This window comes from Laccaria bicolor, genomic scaffold (genome assembly GCF_000143565.1).
Source record: "Laccaria bicolor S238N-H82 LACBIscaffold_4 genomic scaffold, whole genome shotgun sequence".
NCBI classification, from domain to species: Eukaryota; Fungi; Basidiomycota; class Agaricomycetes; order Agaricales; family Hydnangiaceae; genus Laccaria; species Laccaria bicolor.
In genome coordinates, this window is record NW_001889875.1 from 1120515 (window position 1) to 1139810 (window position 19296).

The window sequence follows — 19296 nt, forward strand, 5'->3', positions numbered from 1 at the left end:
ACACGACGACCATTGCGTGCGCAGCCCATATAACGCGTTCTCAGATATCTATTTCATATCCACTGATATCCACCCACCTCAAACCATGTCCTTCTTCAGCAGAGGAAACACAAATACCCCGCCTCCCAACCCATATAATCGTCTCAATAATGATTCTACACATTCTCTTCCTCCGGCGCCGCCAGCGCCACGATCAAACATGCGACCACCACCTTCTTCCCAGTACAACCCACCTCCATCACCGTACAATGATCCATCAAGTGCTCTGTTCGAGAAACGTAGTTACGACAGGAAACCGCCTCCCCGGTCAGGAGGAATGTTTGTCAAATTGTCCTCCATTCTTTTCGCTTGTCTAACGCATCAGGGATAGGTTCGGAGTAGCAAGCTCTCCAAGCGATGCACTTGCATTAACCAATTGCTTGATTGTCCATCCATCTGATTTTGCACTTGGTCAACATGTCCTCATTAACGGAGCCTATGCATTGACTGTCAGGCAAGCGCTCAATAGCAATAAACGATGAAAAAGAGTCTGATCTTTCTTTAGGCATGATAACACGGGAAAATTGCAACAGGGAATGATTGGCGCATCCGCTATGCAACGCCAATGGATCGGACTGTCTCTCTCAGGCGACCAGGCCACCATCGATTCGCTGCCAGCACCTCCTCACCCCGCCGCCCCTGCGTATCTTCAGTCAGTAGACTTGGAAGTCGGATTTTTGCGCCGCGGGCATGAAATCGCAGAGCAATTCTCAGCTGATGAGATGGCTCGGAACTTCGTTAAGGCTTTCAGCGGAATTCTGCTGTCCCAGGACGAGGTAATCGTGTTCGAATTCCACGGCCAGAACTTGAAAGCCACGGTCAAATTTGTGACAGTTCTCGAGCTGGCAGATGAACAACGGAAAGGTGTCCCCGCCAACCAGAGGACAAGTAATCTCCGAAACATGGGGATCTTGATGGAGAAGACAGATGTTACATTTTTGAAAGCACCAGATAGCGCAATTAAAATCAAGTCCAGTGCAAAAAAGTGCGTCTGACGAGTCATAACCATTTTTTTGACTGACATTCAATGCCAGGGCTCCCCCAAATGCCATTCTGGCTCCTAATTTCAAGTTTGAGGATATGGGTATTGGAGGACTGGATACGGAATTCAGTGAAATTTTTCGTCGCGCTTTTGCATCACGGGTGTTCCCACCAGGCCTCGTTGACAAGCTTGGTATACAACATGTCAAAGGTTTGCTTTACGCCCATTTTCTCCTTGTATGTCATCTCACACGTTGCTACAGGTATCATTCTTCATGGGCCTCCAGGGACAGGAAAAACCCTCATCGCCCGGCAAATTGGAAAGATGCTGAATGCAAGAGAGCCGAAGGTTGTGAACGGTCCTGAGATTTTGAGCAAGTATGTCGGTGCTTCCGAAGAAAACATTCGTAAACTCTTTGCGGACGCGGAGAAGGAGTACAAGGAGAAGGGTGACGAAAGTGGTTTGCATATCATCATCTTTGATGAATTGGACGCCATCTTCAAACAGCGTGGTTCGACGAACAATGGAACTGGTGTCGGTGACACCGTGGTTAATCAGCTGCTCTCTAAGGTTTGTTCTTTTATCCCTCATCTGTTCTATCATGATTGGTGATATATGGTAGATGGATGGCGTTGACCAACTTAACAATATTCTAATCATCGGTATGACGAACCGACTCGACATGATCGACGAGGCCCTTCTACGTCCAGGTCGTCTTGAAGTGCACATGGAAATATCTCTTCCCGACGAGAAAGGCCGTTACCAAATACTCAGTATTCACACTGCCAAAATGCGAACGAACGGGGTGATGGACGAAGATGTCGACTTGCTTGAGCTTGCATCACTCACCAAAAACTTTTCTGGTGCAGAGATTGGAGGTCTGATCAAGAGCGCGACGAGTTTTGCTTTTAATCGACATGTCAAGGTTGGCACGATGGCCGGTATTTCAGAGGATGTGGAGAACCTGCGAGTGAACCGAACGGACTTTATGTCCGCTCTCGATGAAGTTCATCCTGCGTTCGGTGTTTCTGAAGAGGAGTTGCAACAGGTGATACAGAATGGCATAATCCATTACGATGCCGCTGTCGACGTGAGTCCGAGCGTTGTATGATTCGTTGTGAATATGCTGAACCTCCCGTAGGAGCTGTTGAAGTCTGGTCAGTTGTTCGTAGAACAAGTCAGGTCATCGACACGCACTCCTCTCGTCAGTATATTGCTTCACGGACCTCCTGGATCAGGCAAGACGGCTCTGGGAGCCTCGATCGCCCAAGCATCACAATACCCTTTCATCAAGCTCATATCTCCCGACAATATGGTTGGGTTCTCCGAGTCGGCCAAAGTAACAGCCATTACAAAGGTGTTTTCAGACAGTTACAAGAGTCCACTCAGTGTAGTGGTGGTAGACAATATCGAGCGACTTATAGGTTTGTGATATGTGGCTTCTTCGCTGCCCTGGACGCTGATCACTGTCAACCCCAACAGATTGGACGCCGATGGGTGCCCGATTCTCGAACGCTGTGCTACAAACGCTTTTGGTTCTGTTCAGCCGAAGGCCACCAAAAGTGAGGTTTTCGCCGATTTCACCAAAGAAGTTGATCTAAGTTCCATCCACAGGGTCGTCGTCTACTTATCATAGCCACATCATCACTGCGGCCGATCCTTACAGATCTCGGACTTTCAGAAACGTTTGATTCAGAAATGAGGGTGCCGCCGATTTCCAATCTCAAGGCTCTGGAGCGAGTTTTGCGGGAGGTGGAATTATTCCCGAGTGGTGACGAGCGCAGACGAGCACTCCGGATGTTGGAAGATGCCGGATTGGGTTCCAGTAAAGACCAACTCAGCTCGAAGCTACAGATTGGGGTAAAAAAGCTTCTTAGTATTATCGAGATGGCGAGGCAGGAGCCAGAGAACGTGGCTGAGCGGTTAGCAGGTGCGCTGATGGGCTTGGGGATGTGAGATGGATTCTTTTAGATTGTACGACCAATGGAGACTTGTATTATACCTTCACAAGCACACTACTAACTGCGAGGACACTGTAGTTTGTGCATGCCGACTTACGCATTGCTGGCGGATTAGAAGAACCCTAATCAGGCCGCGGACTCGGAGGTTGTATCATACAGCTCCATAAAGTCCTCGATCTCCCGTTCAACCTGATACAACCATGTCAACTGTTGAAGACAGACCACCACTCCCTCCTCTCCCTCGCTCGGCGTCTCTGCCAAAGCCAAAGGGTATCTTGAAGAACGCCCCACCACTGCCAGGCGCCCATTCGCAGTAAGTAGATCTAGATGAACCACAAAGAGCAGTTCTCGTCTAATTAACGATCGTCCACAGTAGTCTACAATGGGACGAGGAAAACCTTGCTCTCACAGAGATACAAAAAGATAGTCTCATGAAGATCACGGAACCCAAAACACCATATGTGCGGTACAACGCTGAAACGGACGAGATTGAAGGAGGTTTGTTGCGATTATTGAAACCTTGCTTCACTCTAAAACTCGGGTCACTCAGACATTCCAAACCTCGACTTGGGGTTCCATTCGTCTCCTATTAATATAGAGGATGAGAATAGGCCTGGATCTCCAACACTATCAGTCTCGCCCACCGGAGCAGATACTTCTGGCCCCTCTTCACGTCGAACTTCTACATCAAGTACTGGTAGGCCTGGTACCTCGATGTCCGCCCGCTCTGGAAGTGGAGCCTCGAGCAGAAGCACGAGCTTCAATCTCCCCAACGATGCGAGATATGAAATAAGAGCTGAATCTCGCGAACCTGGTGGAGAGGTGGAGCTCGAAGAAGAGATGGACGAAGAGAGTAAGTCTTAGATCGTCCTTGACGGGAAATGGCTCGCTAACGGGAAATGATGCAGCTGCCGCAAAACACGCGGCGTTTGTCCGTGCGCGTGGAAGGCACTACTCTAATGAGGCAGAAGCTATGAAGGTAATCACAATCCGAGTCGTCAATCAGTGATGGGGTCAACTGAGCGTTTTCAGCGTGCGGCACAGATGATGGATGAAGACGACGATGACGATGAGACGCAAGGAGGACCTCGTCAATCCGGGTCTGCATTCATCGATGCCGACGAGGAAGTTGAGGCGTACACCGAAGGACCGTCTTATGATGAACCGTCGGAGGCTGAGGTAGCACCCACGGTGAATGGTGTTCATGAGGATAAGCGTTAAAACGTTAAAGGTTCATTACCGCATGACTTTGGAATTATTCCGTCTCGAATTCGATATCACGATTTCTGCCTTCATCATCTGTAGTGCTCTCAGCAGTATGATACGTATCTTATCCGTCTGCACGGTCACGTGTTGATGCATTGATCTTTGATATTATTATTTCCCCATGTCCATATGGCCACTGTATTCGCCTTTTGTTCTTGACCTTCACCCAACTCTCACCAGGCCACTTAATTCTTTACCTGGATTGCGTTGAATCATCGCGCAGCATGAACTCGTTAGTCTTTCTAGTTCGTATAGAGCGACTGATTTTATACCATGCCCAACAGTGCAACGAACGAAAGTCACTGCCTGTTCAAAACACCCCTTCGGCCTGGTAGCTCAAGGAAGCGCACACATGCGTCAGTCACAAATCTTCACTCGCACAAGCGACGGAGAGTCTCTATGGCTTCAATGGATCTATCGAGGGAATTTGGAATTGAATCATCGAGTGGAGAGCCCGCTTCTACGCCAGCGGTAAGTCCTTTTCTTCCAAAACTTAAGTTTTATATTCATCAAGCGACAGGTGGATAGATTCGTGCCACTTCGTCCAAAAACATTTTTGCCACTCAACATTACACCACGAACTAATCGTATATGCAAGAAGTTAGGACTGGCAGACGACAAGATATTCAATTTCAGAGATGATACAGAAATTTCGTCGTCCTCTACCTCTGGAGATAACGCGTTCGGCCTTCTGCGCAGAAGTGTATCTTCCCTCTTTATTACTCCCCCGGCTATACGGGCGTCTTCAGTCGTTGAAAACCTGGCGAAACGACGGCAATGCAGCATGACGCTCGACAGCCCTGGTATTCCTACGGATCCAAGTGCATACCCCATCAGCTGGTCAAAAAGAAATTTAATAGCTGTTGCATGCGGGAAAGATGTGTTCTATCAGAATCTTGATACTAAAGTCGTCTGTCACCTTTTCAAGTGTATGCTACCACCCCCCGCTGATATCTATGCCATCGAATGGGGAGAGCAGATGACAGAGAACTACCTTGCTGCTGGAAACAGCATGGGGTGGATACAGGTGTGGGTCGCAGGGGTTGAGGGTGGGTCAAAGAATCCAGTGCGTCTTTGGGGCGATCCAAAAGAGTTTATACCAATCAAGAGCTTCGGTTGGAACGGCAATGTATTGACTGTAGGGAAGGGGGATGGAACAATCTCGCTCTATGATGTTCGTGCTCGGGATAAAGTCGTCAAGACGTCACAACATCGAAAATCTGTACTTGGGTTGCGTTGGAGCGGGGATGGGACATATCTCGCCAGTGGGGATGCGGAAGGGATGGTGCATGTATGGGACAAGAGGGCATGCAAGTCATTGTTGGATATCGGAACAGCCAGCCCGAAGATGCGCCATAAAGCGGGTGTGAAGGTGCGTTCGCTGAACTGAACGATTTGCTGTGATACTTACCCATCAACCAGGCTATCGCTTGGTGCCCATGGAAGAGTGATCTGTTCGCAACTGGCAGTTACAGTCCGGAGGGGAAAATTCGCTTCTGGAGCACCTCTGAGATAGCCCATTGTCCAAAGCCGCTGGATACCCTCTCCTTGAACACTAATGTGCTATCCCTTCAGTGGTCACCTCACTGCAAGGAACTTTTGAGTACTCACGGATCTTCGTTTACACCACCCCTCTCTCGACGACGGTCTTCTCTTGGAATTGCCTCCCGGGAACAGGCACGTCCAACCGTCGTCACTCCAAGCGTCGTTGTCCCCTCTCCCCTTACAAACTCCATTGCGGTCCACGAATATCCGTCGGGGAAGCGTCTACTATCGCTAACACATGCTCATATGAGTGCGGTGACGCACAGCTGCCTGAGTCCAGATGGCGAGAGCGTGTTCACGGCGTGTCCGAAGGAGGAGACGATCAAGATGTGGCAGGTTTGGAGCCAATCATCGACATCGTCGCGGAAGGAAAGTGCATTTGACAAATTTGCCATCCGGTAATGCGTGAAACTTCCACAACTCGCTATTTCTGTCATATACTATCGTCTAACCTCTTGTCTTGTTTTCTTTTCACATAAATTGCTATCTATTATATTCATCCCTGCTTGATCTCTGTCGTTCAATCTATTTTGGGATCTTTTCGATAAGATAAGATGATGATCAAAATTTTTAGATCTATGCAAATCTTTTCATCTGCCTCATAACCTCCAACCAGCACCTTCCCCTCCTGATCCAGACACACACCCATCAACTCGACATGGCTACAGAACGAAAGGGCCTTCTCCTCAAGGCAGATCCGATCTCTGCTGCTTTTCGAGACGAAGTCAAGAAAGATCTCGAGGCGTGCTCGTCTCGACCCAAGCTTGTTGGAATCCTGGCAACATCATCCGCCCCGAGTAACAACTACGCCGAATTCACAAGGAAGCAATGCGAGGAGCTTGGATTTGAATTTGTTTTGAAGAAGACGGGGGCAGCGTTGTCGTCCGACCTGGCCGCCGGGGAGGGTGTCGAGGAAGCGATCATTGATGCTAACGAGGACGATAGCGTGCATGGTATCATGGTCAGTGGCACACATATCAAGTTGTATTCTGAAAGTAATAGATTCTTACGTCGCTCAAGGTCTATTACCCAATATTTGGAGTTCAGCAGGTTAGTGACTAGCCAAGGTCAATCGACATTAGAAACTGAAGGTTATTTGCCTCGCATCAGGATCACTACCTGCAGCAGGTGTGTGTACATATCCATTTCAACCCTCTGAAAATCACTCAACAGCGAATTTAGGTCGTTTCACCTCTAAAGGATGTCGAAGGATTACATTTCAAGTTCCACTATAATCTATACCACAAGTATGTCCGTTTTTCCCCTTCGAGATGATACAACTCCTCATCCTGGGCGTAGTATCCGATTCATAGATCCCAAATCTCTTTTAGCTTCACCCACGCCATCGGCATCATCTCCTTCGACTGTCGAACCCCAGGAACCTCCCCCAGGAACTGTCAAGTCGATTATTCCGTGCACCCCGCTGGCCATCGTCAAATGCTTAGAATTTGTTGGCGTGTATAACACGATTCTGCCTTACGGTGACCGCGCTTATGGGAAAACAATCACCGTAATCAACCGGTATGTGCCAATCTTACCAGGAACTGTAGACTGTTCCTAAGAGGTTTACACAGCTCGGAGGTTGTTGGAAGGCCTCTTGCGGCCCTTCTAGCCAACGACGGAGCTCGCGTCCTATCCGTTGACATTGACTCTATCCACGTACCATACTTTAGCGTTGCAGTTCCAAACGGATCGTTAATGTCGTTTTCTAGGAATACACGAAACGCCCCCGGGTTGCAACTAACCCTACTTCTGAGCAGACATTGGCTCAAAAATACCACCCCCGGCATATCGTTCACCCCAGCAATTTGACTTTGGAAGAATGCCTTGCCATCTCGGATGTCGTGGTCTCTGCTGTCCCCAGTCCGAGTTACAAAGTGAAAACTGCCCTCTTGAAGGACGGCTGCATCTGCTTGAACGTCGCCTCTGACAAGAACTTTGAAAAAGACGTTCGAGACAAGGCATCCCTATACATCCCTGCTGTCGGAAAAGTTACCATCCTTATGTTACTTCGGAATTTGTGAAGTCCCCTGCATTATCCTTCACAAATGGGTCTAACGGTGCTCCACAGATTACGATTACGACAATACCAACAAACGCCCGAGTCGTCGTGATTATTGCTGAGTATATTATATAGTCATATAGAACACCACTAGATGTGTGACGAGACGTTGAGGATGGATCTCCTATCTCTCCATCTATGTATTAGTTACAGGGCATCTCAAAATGCATGCGTTGGATGATATAAAATGGTTGCCGGCCGTTCCCAAGAATTCCAAATATTCTGATACTTATAGAGCGTCGAAGCAATGTGACCAGACCCGGAGACATTATCGGAAATGGGCTTCCGTAACATCGTTAGGACCCGACAGGTGCAAATCCGGCAATGAAGTGCCGGAAGGAAAGCTGGGGGTGACGGGGGTAGCTACGCCCGATGCATTGTCAGCCATGAACCGTACTCTTTGGCGGTGCAACTGATCCAATGAAATTGCATGAGAACACAGGCGTTATTCATGTCAACAAATCCGTCACGTACTTGTGGGAGTTTTGGTATCAGCACAAATATGAGTGCTGAGAGGTTCACGGCGAACAACCATGGGTTGTAGTTTGTGTAATGTGTTGATGCCAAAAATCTGATCACTCGTGTTAAGGGGTGGATGCTCGCGTCATAAGAGTCGGGGACCCACAATACTATTGGTACGCAGAAGAGCCATTTCTTTGCGGGCGTGTACTGTGCGCCCTCGTCAATTTGTTCCCAAAGCGTCAGATCGTCGTAAGCACCGCCGTGGAGGTCGTTTTCAAATGGGATACCGGTCACCCAATGGAACATGAGATACGAGAGCTAGCACCAGGCGAAAGTGAGTGAGTACCTCGATAGAAAGGGAAGGACACAACATACAGCTAGGTAGAAGAGGTTGACTAGCGTCCAACTTATTTGCTGGGTCATGCCTGGGACGGTGTCGATGATAATTTTCCCAAATGTAATAAGAACGACGTGGATGAGCCATGCTCCTGCAAGCAAGGTAATGCGTGATTAAACATATAGAGAAGATAGGAAGCGTACCCTTGGCATTGACCCAATCAGCATTGATATTCACGTACGCACTTCGGTCAAGGATCTCTTCTATGGAACGGTCGCCAACCTGCTCAACTTTGACGATGCTCCCACTGCGACCCCTTGCCCTGAGAGGTGCTGCCTTCGGAGGGGAAGAAAGGTCGAGCAACGGCAACTGGATTGTAGTTGGACGACTCATTCGAAATGAAGGGACGAAGCCAAGAAAGTCAGAGAAAGTTGTTTGGTGCGCAGCAAATTGGCTACAGTCGGACTTCGCCGAATCGGAAAAGATGCCGCCAGTGCCCCTTTCATTCTCGACGTCGACGACAACGAAGTATGGCGCTGCTTCAATGGTGCACTGTGACACCGCAAGGCCCTTCAAGTCTTGCTGCCATTCGTTTTACCGCACCAATACGAGTTTCGTCGATTCGCATCTTTCCAAAGGGTGCTCAACCGTTTAAACAATGCCCCGACATAATTGCGTGAGTTACTCATACTCCCCAGTGTCCTGCTGTTCATTTCCTTGTGGCTTGTCCCAGGTCAACCGAACCCGACGCCTTCTTCCTTGATGTCTTCTTCAACGCGCACCCAGTCCACCCTAACGCGTTAGCGGATTCAAAAGAAAAACAACGCGCGCCAAATGCCCTAGTCCCAACCGTTATTGCTTATGCTGGTGGTCAGGTCGACTTTACAGTCGACATGGGCACAGAGGTGCGCTCGATGACCATTTATAGTGCTGCCCTGAAATGACCTAACGACATTACAGTATGCAACGCGGCTTATGATTGTCAAGGGGAGTTTTGAAGCCCTTTCTATGGCAATATATGGGGAAATTGTCTCCGAGTCTCCTGCGGTGCAGATATACGAACCTAAACCATTTGGCTCTTTGGAACCAGTACCTTTATCCAGAAACATCGATCCCTCGAGTTCCTCGCATCCAATACAACTAGCGGAACAGTTGCTTTCCCTCATTCCAGACTCGCCTTCTCTTCCACTCGTGGTGCGGCTGATGTTCTGTCTCAAGCCATCTGATGACGACTGGGATCATCCAGACTTTCCGTATCTTTATGCAGATTTGGGAGGGGACGATGAAAGTTTTGACCTGGAAGGGATTGTCCAAGCTATCAGCAGGCCCATACGAAACGATACTTCGGAAGAAGTTTTATCAGCGTTCGTCGACAGAATTGTAGATTTGATTGGTCCCAAGGTTAGCGGATGGACACTTGAATGTGGTGATACTGAACGTGATCTTCAGGACAATGACCAATCCTATCACGTCGCGAAACTTCTGAGCATAGCGGCCCCACAACATCCTCGCATTGCGCAGGTTTTTTTGGTACGCTCGTCAGCATTGTTATAGACAATCGTGTAACGAATTGCAGCGGCATCTTGAATTAGCATCGATATTTGACGAGCAAACTTTGGAGGAAGCCACTGTACTTTGCTTACTGGATGCCGTCTCAAACGTAGACATCGCACATCACTTCAGCAGTGACGACAATCTCTTGAGAATGCTACAGGGTGTCCAGAATAGTCCCAGGGCAGACAAGCATACACAATCTGCGGTGCGCAAATTGCTCTCTAGACTTCGTGGCTGGCAAAGCTTTGAAGACGCGCTTTCAAACACTCGAGGCAATTTTGTTCAGTGTGCCAGCATGCTCAGGGACATTGGAACCGATGATCAGTCTTTGGGAATATGGCTTGAATGTATGATGATCCACGAAGAGCTTGTTACAAAATTAGGCGAAAATCCAGTTTTACCCAACTCTCAGTCACATCCCCCTTTTTTGTTCCGTAATCCAATGCCAGCAGTTTCTCATGATGAGTTCATTGTCTTTGTCAGGGCGTTCATAGGAATTTCCAGCGTCCTTGCAGTATGGGCATGGGCAGATAGCATTGGCCACGATCTCTGTCGAGAACGAACATTATCAGTCTTGAACTTGTGGCAAGGAGTTGATGGGTATAGAGAGGTTTGTGCTCGAGTCACTTTGTTTTCCATCTACGAGCTCACATTGTGGTTTGTAGATCTTAAATCACCTTCTGCTTCTACGCCAGCTGACTCGTCGTTTGGGATGGATTACAACAGACAACGATCCTCCTCGAAAGTCTGGAATCCTTGCCGAGAGAATTTTGTCAAATCTTGCAAATGATCCCCAGGCTGTTTTACTCGATGATGTCATCACAGCAATTCTCAATCTTGAGCCTCCCCTTTCTTTCATTGCAGAGAATGAACGTCTGGCGATGCGAAAAATAGCTTTCGTAGCTGAGGATGGACTACCGGCTGCTGTGGAAGAATTGGCGTTCTCGAGCGACCGTCCTTTTTCTCTTAGGAGGCTACGCACTCTCCGTGTCTCTCTGGCAATCGTTGAACGCGAATTGGTAGAGCCAAAGGGTGAATGGCGTGTTTTAGAGATCTTCTGGGACGAGCACAACCACGGATTTGTACCTAGGCTTGTGGACATACTCTTTGATATTGTCGACGATCTAAATCAACACTTCGCAATTCAGCCGATACCTCGCATGAACCAAACACTTTCTGATCAGCTGTTCCGCACAGCAGACGATATCCTTCGCTTAATCACGCGTTTAAGCTCTTCGATACCCCTTCCCAATCGTGCTTTGTGTAGTTTGACGATCTCCGTCGCCGATCTCTTTGCGTGCACTGACGCGGCTGATATGATATTCAGTCAAACTTCCTCAGCTTGCATGTCTGCCCAAGGAGGGAGACAAACGTGCCTTGACCTCATGAGGAGTCTTTCGGGCCCAATCAACTGCGTAGAGTCCGGAACTTTGAGTGCTCAGGTTATCCTCCGCACGTTGCTTGTCCACGGGAACCACAGTGCTAAAAGAGACCCAGCCTACCATCTCTCTCAGGTCTTCAGTTTGATGGACCACATTTTGCCTGACCCAAGAAACGAAGTAGAAGTCGACGGCCAATCGTATTGGATCATGTCAGTCATCCCGAGTGTCCTTCCCGAGCTTAGGACTTTCTTCCGACTGCTGGACGCGGAGAACCGGGCACATTTAGTTCGGAGACTGGTCAACCTTGATGAGGGAGTCACGGGAGTAGGGGAATGGTTATTGCAAGAAGAATTGAAAGCTGTGATACAGATACTTCAGACACTTCCAAATTCAACCTACAGTGAGGAATATCGACTCATTCTCCGACATCAAGTTTCAACATCACTACAATTATTGTTGGAAATTGCTTCACCCCCTTCCAGCCTCTCGACGTGGTTCAAAACGTCACTTTCCTCCAATGACACACTTTCCCATCTCCTACATTCCTATCTTTCGCTACTTTTGGACCACCGCTTCTCCTCGCTACCTCTTACCAAATTAATCCACGTCCTTGCGAAAAATGCCACCGATTTCGAACCGGATTTCCAAATTACTATTCTCCTGAGTCTCCTTCGCAGCTCGCAGATAGATCCAACGGCTCCATACGCGGTTGATTTTGTTGTGGATATTCTCAAAGGGTTGTCCTCGCACCCAGTATCTTGTGACGATTTAACAGTCGAAATCGGGACTCTTTTCTCGACGTGCGCCGACCACACCTCGACCCTGGAAGCAGAGAAGGCCGAAATTTTGCTTCAGATTCTCGAATGGTTACTAGAGCAAGGAAACTCAAGACTCACGACGCTGCGTGGGATTACGCTTGAGGCGTTCAATAGATTGTGCGATTACCTTGCCAGTATACTGCCTGGCCGTGAGGCCGCTGTCCAAGATGTTCAATTAAGAGTGACCATCGATGAAGACGAGGTTTTCGCGTCCTCTATGGTCGAATTGCCTGACAGCTTAACTCTTTCACTCGAAGCAATCGAGCGTCTCTTGCAACCCAAAGATCTGACGCCTTCAACACCAAAAGGAACCAAAACACCCGATATTCTCGGTGTTGTCATATCTCCGCCAACTGCCCTCCTACGTTCGCCCGCTGCAACAGGGCTCACAAAGACCTACGCCAACAACGATTTCCGTCAGTTGCGTCAAGTTGCGTCAGCAAGGCTGAATACAAGTAGGCTTCCTAGTATGCATGGTACGTTTATCTTGTCTAAACATCATCCACACTTGCTTATGTGGTCATAGTGGATGTGGGTATAAACGGTCATTTCGACCTGTAATTTCTACTGATACCACTCGTTGTGGTTTAGGATTTTGAAACCAGTTCCCCGCCACTTGGCGCTGACATGCTTCCAGTTCTGTAAAGTGTAGAAAATTACAACGTTGATTGATATACAGGCACATTGGGTAGGAGTACTATGCTAAAATGCTAGAGTTTAAGATGGGTGTAGATGGCTGCGATACTGGCGTATGTTTGGCGGGCGACTGTGGTCATCGTAAGAACGGAAATATCGATCCATATCTGACTCGTCAAACTCGGATGGCGGAATCGGCGACGAAGCTCGTTCTGGCGAGTCAGGGACAGCAGGAACGGACTCAGGGGGCGGCTTCCTCCCGCCAAGTCGATACGTTCGTTTCCTCTTGGCCTTAACGGGCTGTCGCTCAAAGGAGGCAGAAAGTCCTGATGGCCCAATACCGCGTGGTGGAACACTGCGGACGGTAAAATGTGACAGTGAGCGGGTGTATGGGGATAGGGTGTGGTTTGAATGGCTTAGGGTGGATAGTTGATGTATGGAAGCATTATTGAGAGACGGTCGTAGGACAATTTTTGGATCAGGATCTAATGAGTGGTGGTTTGGAGGTGAGCCAAATGGAAATTCTAGATTTGAAGATGAGATGGATAGTCGACGTTCGTACGTTGGACGTCGCATGTAAGTTGCGCCGTCATCTTCGTGACGTTCTGTTGGAGGAGTAGAAACGGTGCGTGAGACGCCATTACTCGACTGCGAGTTGGGTGTTTCGATGCTGTCGGGTGTACGCGGTCGTCTGGGTAGCGACGACTGTTCTGTGTACGGAATTTGAGACGATGATCCTGGTAAGCTGGCAGCAGAAAATCCCCTGCTCAAATTGCTTGGACCAGCGAAGTACTCGGGGAAAGATGGATTTATCGAGGCAGCTGAGTGACGCGAAAGATAGTTTGGGGTAGCCTTGCCAGACCTCTGCGGACGAGGGCGGTTGGGGATAGAAGAAAAAGATTTGGATGGCGCGATTCCAGGGGCTGGTTGTATGGCCGACTGTGAGTGGTACACTCTAGGTCGTGTAACCGTCCCTCCTCCAACAGCTGGCACAGTCTCATACTCCGTCGAACTATCATGATCATCGTATACACTTTGAGGTGGTGTGACACCTGGAATTGTATCTTCCCAGTCGACAAAGTCGAACGAACCACCTTCCTCGCCATAGTCACCAGGTTCGCTAATTTCTTCAGCTAAATCAGCCAAACCCTTGTTTGGCGAAAAAAGGCTGCTAAAGCCTCTGAATACACTTTTGGTGGGTAACCCTTCGGGACGCAGACCATACGTGGGGTCGAAGTTCTCGAGGTCAGGGAACGAAACGGGATCGGACGCAGGAGTTAGAGGAGCGACGGGAGTTGATTTCAAAGACGGTGATGGCCGGCTTGCGCCGGCCACAGACATTCCTGAGGTGGAGCGTGGACGTCGAGAACTGAAAGATGCCATGGACTGTTGTCGCATGAGGTGTGGATGCAAACCTACGTCGGAACCCGCCAGTCTATGGGAAGAAAGATCAGGAGATGACGAGGACATAGCGTCCAGGGTAGAACGAGGGATTGGAGGAGGAGGATGTTTGGATAAATATGGGGCTTCAACTTTTGCTTTGACCCATTGTTGGCTAAGGCGATGAATAATGCCAGGGAGATCTTCTCGAAACATTTGTCGAAGCTGTCCCTCGATCTCGCGCTGTATAAATTTTTGAATGACAGCGATTGAATCAAATGTACTGTTAATGTCGACATTTTGGAGGGGATCGGTTTTGAAGACAAGTGTGATCCCTTTCTGCTTGGATACAACAAGCACGACGTAGGAGCTGAGCCGGAAATGGGATAAACGGAGAAGCATAGGAACCACGAGGGGTTGCTTCGCTGCAAGCATACCTCCTGAACCCACCATTAGGTGAATGTCGGGCTGCTTATGGTTTAGCGGGTTTGCCTGTTATGGCTACGGTAAACCATATTTCAACATGAATAAAAGATGAAAAGATACCTGAACTTTTGTCTTGAGGACCAGATGGGCATCTCCTGCATATGTAAGGCGAAATATGCCTCGAAATTGATCGACGGTCAGGTCACCAATATCGCGTATTTCCAACTCTGGTGGCTAGAACGCATGTTTCTGAGACTGAGTGGTGGATATTTTCGTGCGTGTGCTGCTGACCTGAGTTCCCATCTCCAACTCTACGACCTCAATTTTGTCCGCTATGATCGGCGGCTTGTTGCCCTTGTTAAGAGCGGTGTTGAGCATCTGCATTGCATCGTAATGAAACTGGTCAGAAAAACGGGGCCAGTTGAATGTGAACGACATCCGGCGCAGTCCAAAGTCGTAGGAGGGTCGTCCAGAAGTCTGGGAGTCGCTATGAAGGGGAAAAGCAAGAAATGTTGAGCATTCCGCTTGGAGGTCGCGCGTTGAGAGACGCGGGTTCTCGGCAGTCTGGTTTTGGCCATGGATTAGGGTTAGGTCCTGTTTACATACGATCTCCTCAAGGCAACAGACAGGCGCGTCATCTCCTCAAAAGTCTCCCGTCTACGACGACAACGACGACGACAGCGATTCCAGGACCGTATGAACGGCGTTCGTAGGCTTCTTGGGGCCACAACGGCCTCATCATCACCTCCTCCTCAAGAACTACCACAGCTTGCTCAAGTCGCACCTCTAAGCTTCGCAAAGTCTGGTCCAACACGGCCTCCTGCATCGCCATCGCTGGCGCAACAGGCGTTACCCGTAGACGCTACGAAACCCACAGCCGCCCTGTTTTTAAAGAAAGATAGACGACCTCCGCCTCCAACATCAATCGCGGACGAAGACAACACTGGAAGCACATCATTCCAATCTACACGGTCGTCAGCAAGACCTTCTGGAATTTACTCCCCACGCAGCCAACAATCCCCTACGCGCACTCAAACTATACCCAACTCCCCCTCGTCCGTGGCCTCATCGTCGCCGTCTAGCCGCTTGCATTCCCGAAAATCAGTGCGAAAGTCGGAAACAGAATGGAAACGGACTTCTGCCCCTTTAAACACTCGCGACGAACTTCTGATGAGTCTCATGGCGAGTGAAGCAGTTGTAGACAGTCGAGATTTCGAGATCCTGACTGCGGAGGAGGTCGACGAGCTGAAGAAGGTTTGTATCCGAACTCTATCGAGTCTAACATTCGTTGACTTTGCAAAAGGAACAACAAGTTCTTACTTCAAGGCTAGGAGCTATGGGGAAAAAGCTCAGTTTAGAGACAAAAATTCGGGACGCAGCCTTATCCCTCTCCAAGGTCAACGCGTCACACAAGAAAGTCTCTAAACAGACGGAGGAACAACTAGACGCTGCGAACCGCAGGGTTGAATCTGCTCAGAAGGAGTACTGGCGTGTGTCTGATCGTGCGAACGAGATCAATAAAAAGCTGCTGGAGCATCGAGCCGGAGTCCTCAGCTTTTCGGTGCGCAACATGGAGAAGAAGATGTTTCCAAGTCATACGAGCGAGGATTCTGGTTACGATTCGTCAAATCGGAGCACTCTCATGAGCCCTACCACTTCATCTATGACTGGAGTTTCTACCTCATCGCAGGCGCGCTTTGATGGCGCGCATTTGTTCGCAGGGCACGCGGACGCAGTTATACCCCGGCGAAAGTTATCGCCAGAAGCTGCTGCTACGGAAATATCATCATTGGAGGAGAAGCTGAAGGCTGTCACGGAGTCGTTAACTGCAGCGGGCAAGAAGCAGGCGGAAATGGCGCGTGAGTTGTCACTTCTACAGCTCGAGAAACAGGAAGTGGAGACCATGATGGGGCTGGAGCTGCAGAATGCGGAGGATACCATATCAGCACTTGAGAAAGAACTTCCCCGGCTGGAGGGGCTTGACTTCGAGGTACAGCAATTGCTAGAGGAGAAGAGGGTGTGGGAGGAGGAACGCGCCCAACTGCAGGAGCTAGAAACAGGGGAAAGGCTAGCGCCGGGTGCCGAGAAAATGTTGGAGGAAATCAGGAAAAGTAATCGGCAGCAACTTGAAGAGAAGGATGCAGAAATTCAAGAATTGCGTGCGATTTGGGAAGCTGAACGGAAGGCTTGGGATCAAGAGAGGACGCGGTTGGAAAAGGAGAAAGAGGAGGATTTGAAAAAAATGCACAGTGAAATGGATCATCTGAGAGAGGATGACGAGGATATCTTACACCAGGCAAATGAGGAGCTCGAGGCGAGTCGGGAAGCACTGCGGTCGATGGTGGCTTATCATGGGATTGTGCTGTTCTCTCGGGACCCATCATTGCAAGGTCTTTTGGAATCTATCGGGACACACTTGGAGGGTATTCATAAGAAGTTAGAGGCACATTCAAGAGTTGAAGCTGAATGGGAGCTGAGTCGCAGGAGACTGGAGGACGACATTCGGAGTGGGTTTGACAAGCGAGAACTTTTGGCCCGTGAGGTTGAGGATGCTCGTCGGGAAAGAGACTCTGCGAAGAGGGAAACTGCATCGCTCGAAAGCAGGGTCAAGGTACGTGTTATTCTGTCGGATGGATTGACGAAACACTCACAACTACCGATTAGGCTGACTTGGCAATGTTGCGATCACCTCCAACACCAGCGTCGGCTTTCCCGTCAGATTCAGCGGGAGACACTGATGTCGGGATGGTCATCGCTGCCATTTTGCCAGTTTGGCAGATCCTTCCCTCTCCAGAAGCCCGCGCGGCCAAGTTCAGCGGCAATGGCCAGAGATCATATCGAACTGGCTCCCCAACACCTGGCACACCAGGAGGTACGAATGGGAATGGGGTCATTACTTCCTTGTCGGACCTCGATGTTCGGTCGCTCAAATCGTTGTACGATAGTCGTCAAACGCCTGGATCACCCAAAGTTGGGGGTGGCACGTTTACGGTGGAGGCATTTGTTGCGCGGGTACTGGCTCTAATTGCGGATGATCGTGCATTAATCGAACGCCTGATCCGTTTCGCCCAAGCCCACGACCTCCTCAAAAAGAACGCTGAACGAGCGCAGAAGTTGGCTCAAGACGGGAACACTGCTTTGGAGACTTACCAGAAACAAGTCAGAATTCTGGAGGAACGTAATATGTCTATGGCGGCTCGACAGGCTGCAATGTAAGAAAACGATGTTTCTTTGTTATTTCCTAAACTCATGAAATTCATAGGCAGGAGGAGTTGCAAATACTGCACGACACAATTGAACGCATTGCAGCCGAAAAACGCGACGTTGAAATGCTTGCTGCGGAACAAGCAGAGGAATGCCGCCAACTCACCGCAGCCAATAATACCCTCAGCGCACGCACCCTCACACTTGCGGAAGAAGCAGCATCTGCGCCAGAGATGGTCAGAAAACAGCTGGAGGCTCAACTGTCCGAGTGTCGCAAAGCTCTGGAGCTTGCGCAAGACGAAGTGGATGCAATGAGGTCGTCGGAGCAGTCGCAGCGCATCGCGTTGCTCGATGAACTCAACTCGATGCAGACGGAGAATGGGAATCTTCGTGCGCAGCTTCGGGCAGTCAAAAAGTAAATTTTGGGTACTCTGGATCTGGAGGGCTTTGTATTATATATCCGTCTTCTTTTTAGCATATCACACCATACCCCTATCTTATACCTCCGTACTACGCATAGCCTGTATCTACTCTTGCATCCATATTTGCATTTTGTTTGTATTGCGGTGGGTGCGAGTCGGGTCTGGCCCATAGAAGTCAAGCTCAAGAGTAGAGGTTCGGCTTCCTCAACTTCCTAAACATGCTTGTGTTGCTGGGAGGTAAAATAACCTGGTCCCAGGTCCAGGATGAATTCGTCAATCATTCAAATTTCAACGGGACAAACGTTGACGTTGAACACCAATGCCTTTCGCCCTCATCCGTCGTCGTCCTGAAGCTCGTACCCAGCCCAAACCACCTCTGAACAACTACCGCACCCAATAAGATGCTCTCCGCTTTCCATTAACGACATCGTCACCCGGTAAACTCCACCACAACGACACGGGTAACGCCACGAACCCCCCTCAGCTTCTTCCTCAAACTCATCCAGAGAGACAACTTGCGCTGGCCTAGGTCCTACTAGAACAGTGTGGATCTTAAATTTTGAATCGTATTGTTTTCGCAAGTGGGGTGTTGAGAGCGTGAGATATGCGTCTTTAATCACAGCGATATCGATGTCGGGTGTCGACTCGGATGACAGAGAACCCTTCTGCTTGTCTGGATGGAAGTTGAGTAAAGTTCGACGGTAAGCTGACTTTATCTCGGTCAAGGTTGCACCTGCTGGCACTGATAAGAGGTCGTAGAAGTTCATGAATTGCTTAGTGGACGCCATTTTTCAACGAACAAGGATTGATTACAGGGCAC

The 19296-nt window shown here is 49.3% G+C and overlaps 8 protein-coding genes across 8 annotated transcripts; 5 read left to right on the forward strand and 3 right to left on the reverse strand.

Annotated features, from left to right (window-relative positions):
* Positions 1–85: 85 nt before the first annotated feature.
* LACBIDRAFT_399620 (vesicular-fusion protein SEC18) lies at positions 86–3093 on the forward strand (the record flags this gene model as incomplete). Its single annotated transcript, XM_001876488.1, has 9 exons — positions 86–318; positions 371–488; positions 573–1024; positions 1074–1231; positions 1284–1591; positions 1644–2111; positions 2163–2445; positions 2504–2583; positions 2636–3093. The coding sequence occupies 9 exons, from the start codon at positions 86–88 to the stop codon at positions 2975–2977; spliced, it is 2442 nt and encodes an 813-aa protein (XP_001876523.1). The 3' UTR covers positions 2978–3093.
* An 89-nt stretch (positions 3094–3182) lies between these two features.
* LACBIDRAFT_311478 (uncharacterized protein) lies at positions 3183–3991 on the forward strand (the record flags this gene model as incomplete). The annotated part of the gene is made up of 4 exons (XM_001876489.1): positions 3183–3295; positions 3356–3480; positions 3533–3835; positions 3891–3991. The coding sequence occupies 4 exons, from the start codon at positions 3183–3185 to the stop codon at positions 3989–3991; spliced, it is 642 nt and encodes a 213-aa protein (XP_001876524.1).
* Positions 3992–4472: 481 nt separating this feature from the next.
* Positions 4473–6195, forward strand: LACBIDRAFT_311479 (uncharacterized protein; the record flags this gene model as incomplete). The annotated part of the gene is made up of 4 exons (XM_001876490.1): positions 4473–4480; positions 4533–4719; positions 4769–5620; positions 5671–6195. The coding sequence occupies 4 exons, from the start codon at positions 4473–4475 to the stop codon at positions 6193–6195; spliced, it is 1572 nt and encodes a 523-aa protein (XP_001876525.1).
* Positions 6196–6451: 256 nt separating this feature from the next.
* On the forward strand, positions 6452–7817 carry LACBIDRAFT_245886 (uncharacterized protein; the record flags this gene model as incomplete). The annotated part of the gene is made up of 7 exons (XM_001876491.1): positions 6452–6754; positions 6814–6843; positions 6904–6921; positions 6976–7044; positions 7172–7314; positions 7368–7467; positions 7554–7817. 7 exons carry the CDS (start codon positions 6452–6454, stop codon positions 7815–7817), a joined length of 927 nt encoding a protein of 308 aa, XP_001876526.1.
* Positions 7818–8218: 401 nt separating this feature from the next.
* Positions 8219–9047, reverse strand: LACBIDRAFT_245879 (uncharacterized protein; the record flags this gene model as incomplete). Its single annotated transcript, XM_001876951.1, has 4 exons — positions 8219–8426; positions 8481–8635; positions 8693–8805; positions 8858–9047. The coding sequence occupies 4 exons, from the start codon at positions 9045–9047 to the stop codon at positions 8219–8221; spliced, it is 666 nt and encodes a 221-aa protein (XP_001876986.1).
* Positions 9048–9312: 265 nt separating this feature from the next.
* Positions 9313–12969, forward strand: LACBIDRAFT_292753 (uncharacterized protein; the record flags this gene model as incomplete). The annotated part of the gene is made up of 7 exons (XM_001876492.1): positions 9313–9330; positions 9353–9559; positions 9615–10055; positions 10104–10184; positions 10231–10818; positions 10874–12884; positions 12935–12969. 7 exons carry the CDS (start codon positions 9313–9315, stop codon positions 12967–12969), a joined length of 3381 nt encoding a protein of 1126 aa, XP_001876527.1.
* Positions 12970–13125: 156 nt separating this feature from the next.
* Positions 13126–15288, reverse strand: LACBIDRAFT_245888 (uncharacterized protein; the record flags this gene model as incomplete). Its single annotated transcript, XM_001876952.1, has 5 exons — positions 13126–13568; positions 14136–14177; positions 14532–14916; positions 14971–15084; positions 15142–15288. The coding sequence occupies 5 exons, from the start codon at positions 15286–15288 to the stop codon at positions 13126–13128; spliced, it is 1131 nt and encodes a 376-aa protein (XP_001876987.1).
* A 2224-nt stretch (positions 15289–17512) lies between these two features.
* LACBIDRAFT_172231 (uncharacterized protein) lies at positions 17513–19257 on the reverse strand. The gene is made up of 3 exons (XM_001876953.1): positions 18779–19257; positions 18113–18723; positions 17513–18062 (listed from the first exon to the last, which is right to left on the reverse strand). Exon 1 carries the CDS (start codon positions 19241–19243, stop codon positions 18809–18811), a length of 435 nt encoding a protein of 144 aa, XP_001876988.1. The 5' UTR covers positions 19244–19257; the 3' UTR covers positions 17513–18062; positions 18113–18723; positions 18779–18808.
* Between the last annotated feature and the right edge of the window lie 39 nt (positions 19258–19296).

Excerpts from the sequence above, each read along its gene's own strand:
- LACBIDRAFT_172231 (XM_001876953.1), bottom strand. The coding sequence starts at position 19,243 with ATGAACTTCTACGACCTCTTATCAGTGCCAGCAGGTGCAACCTTGACC.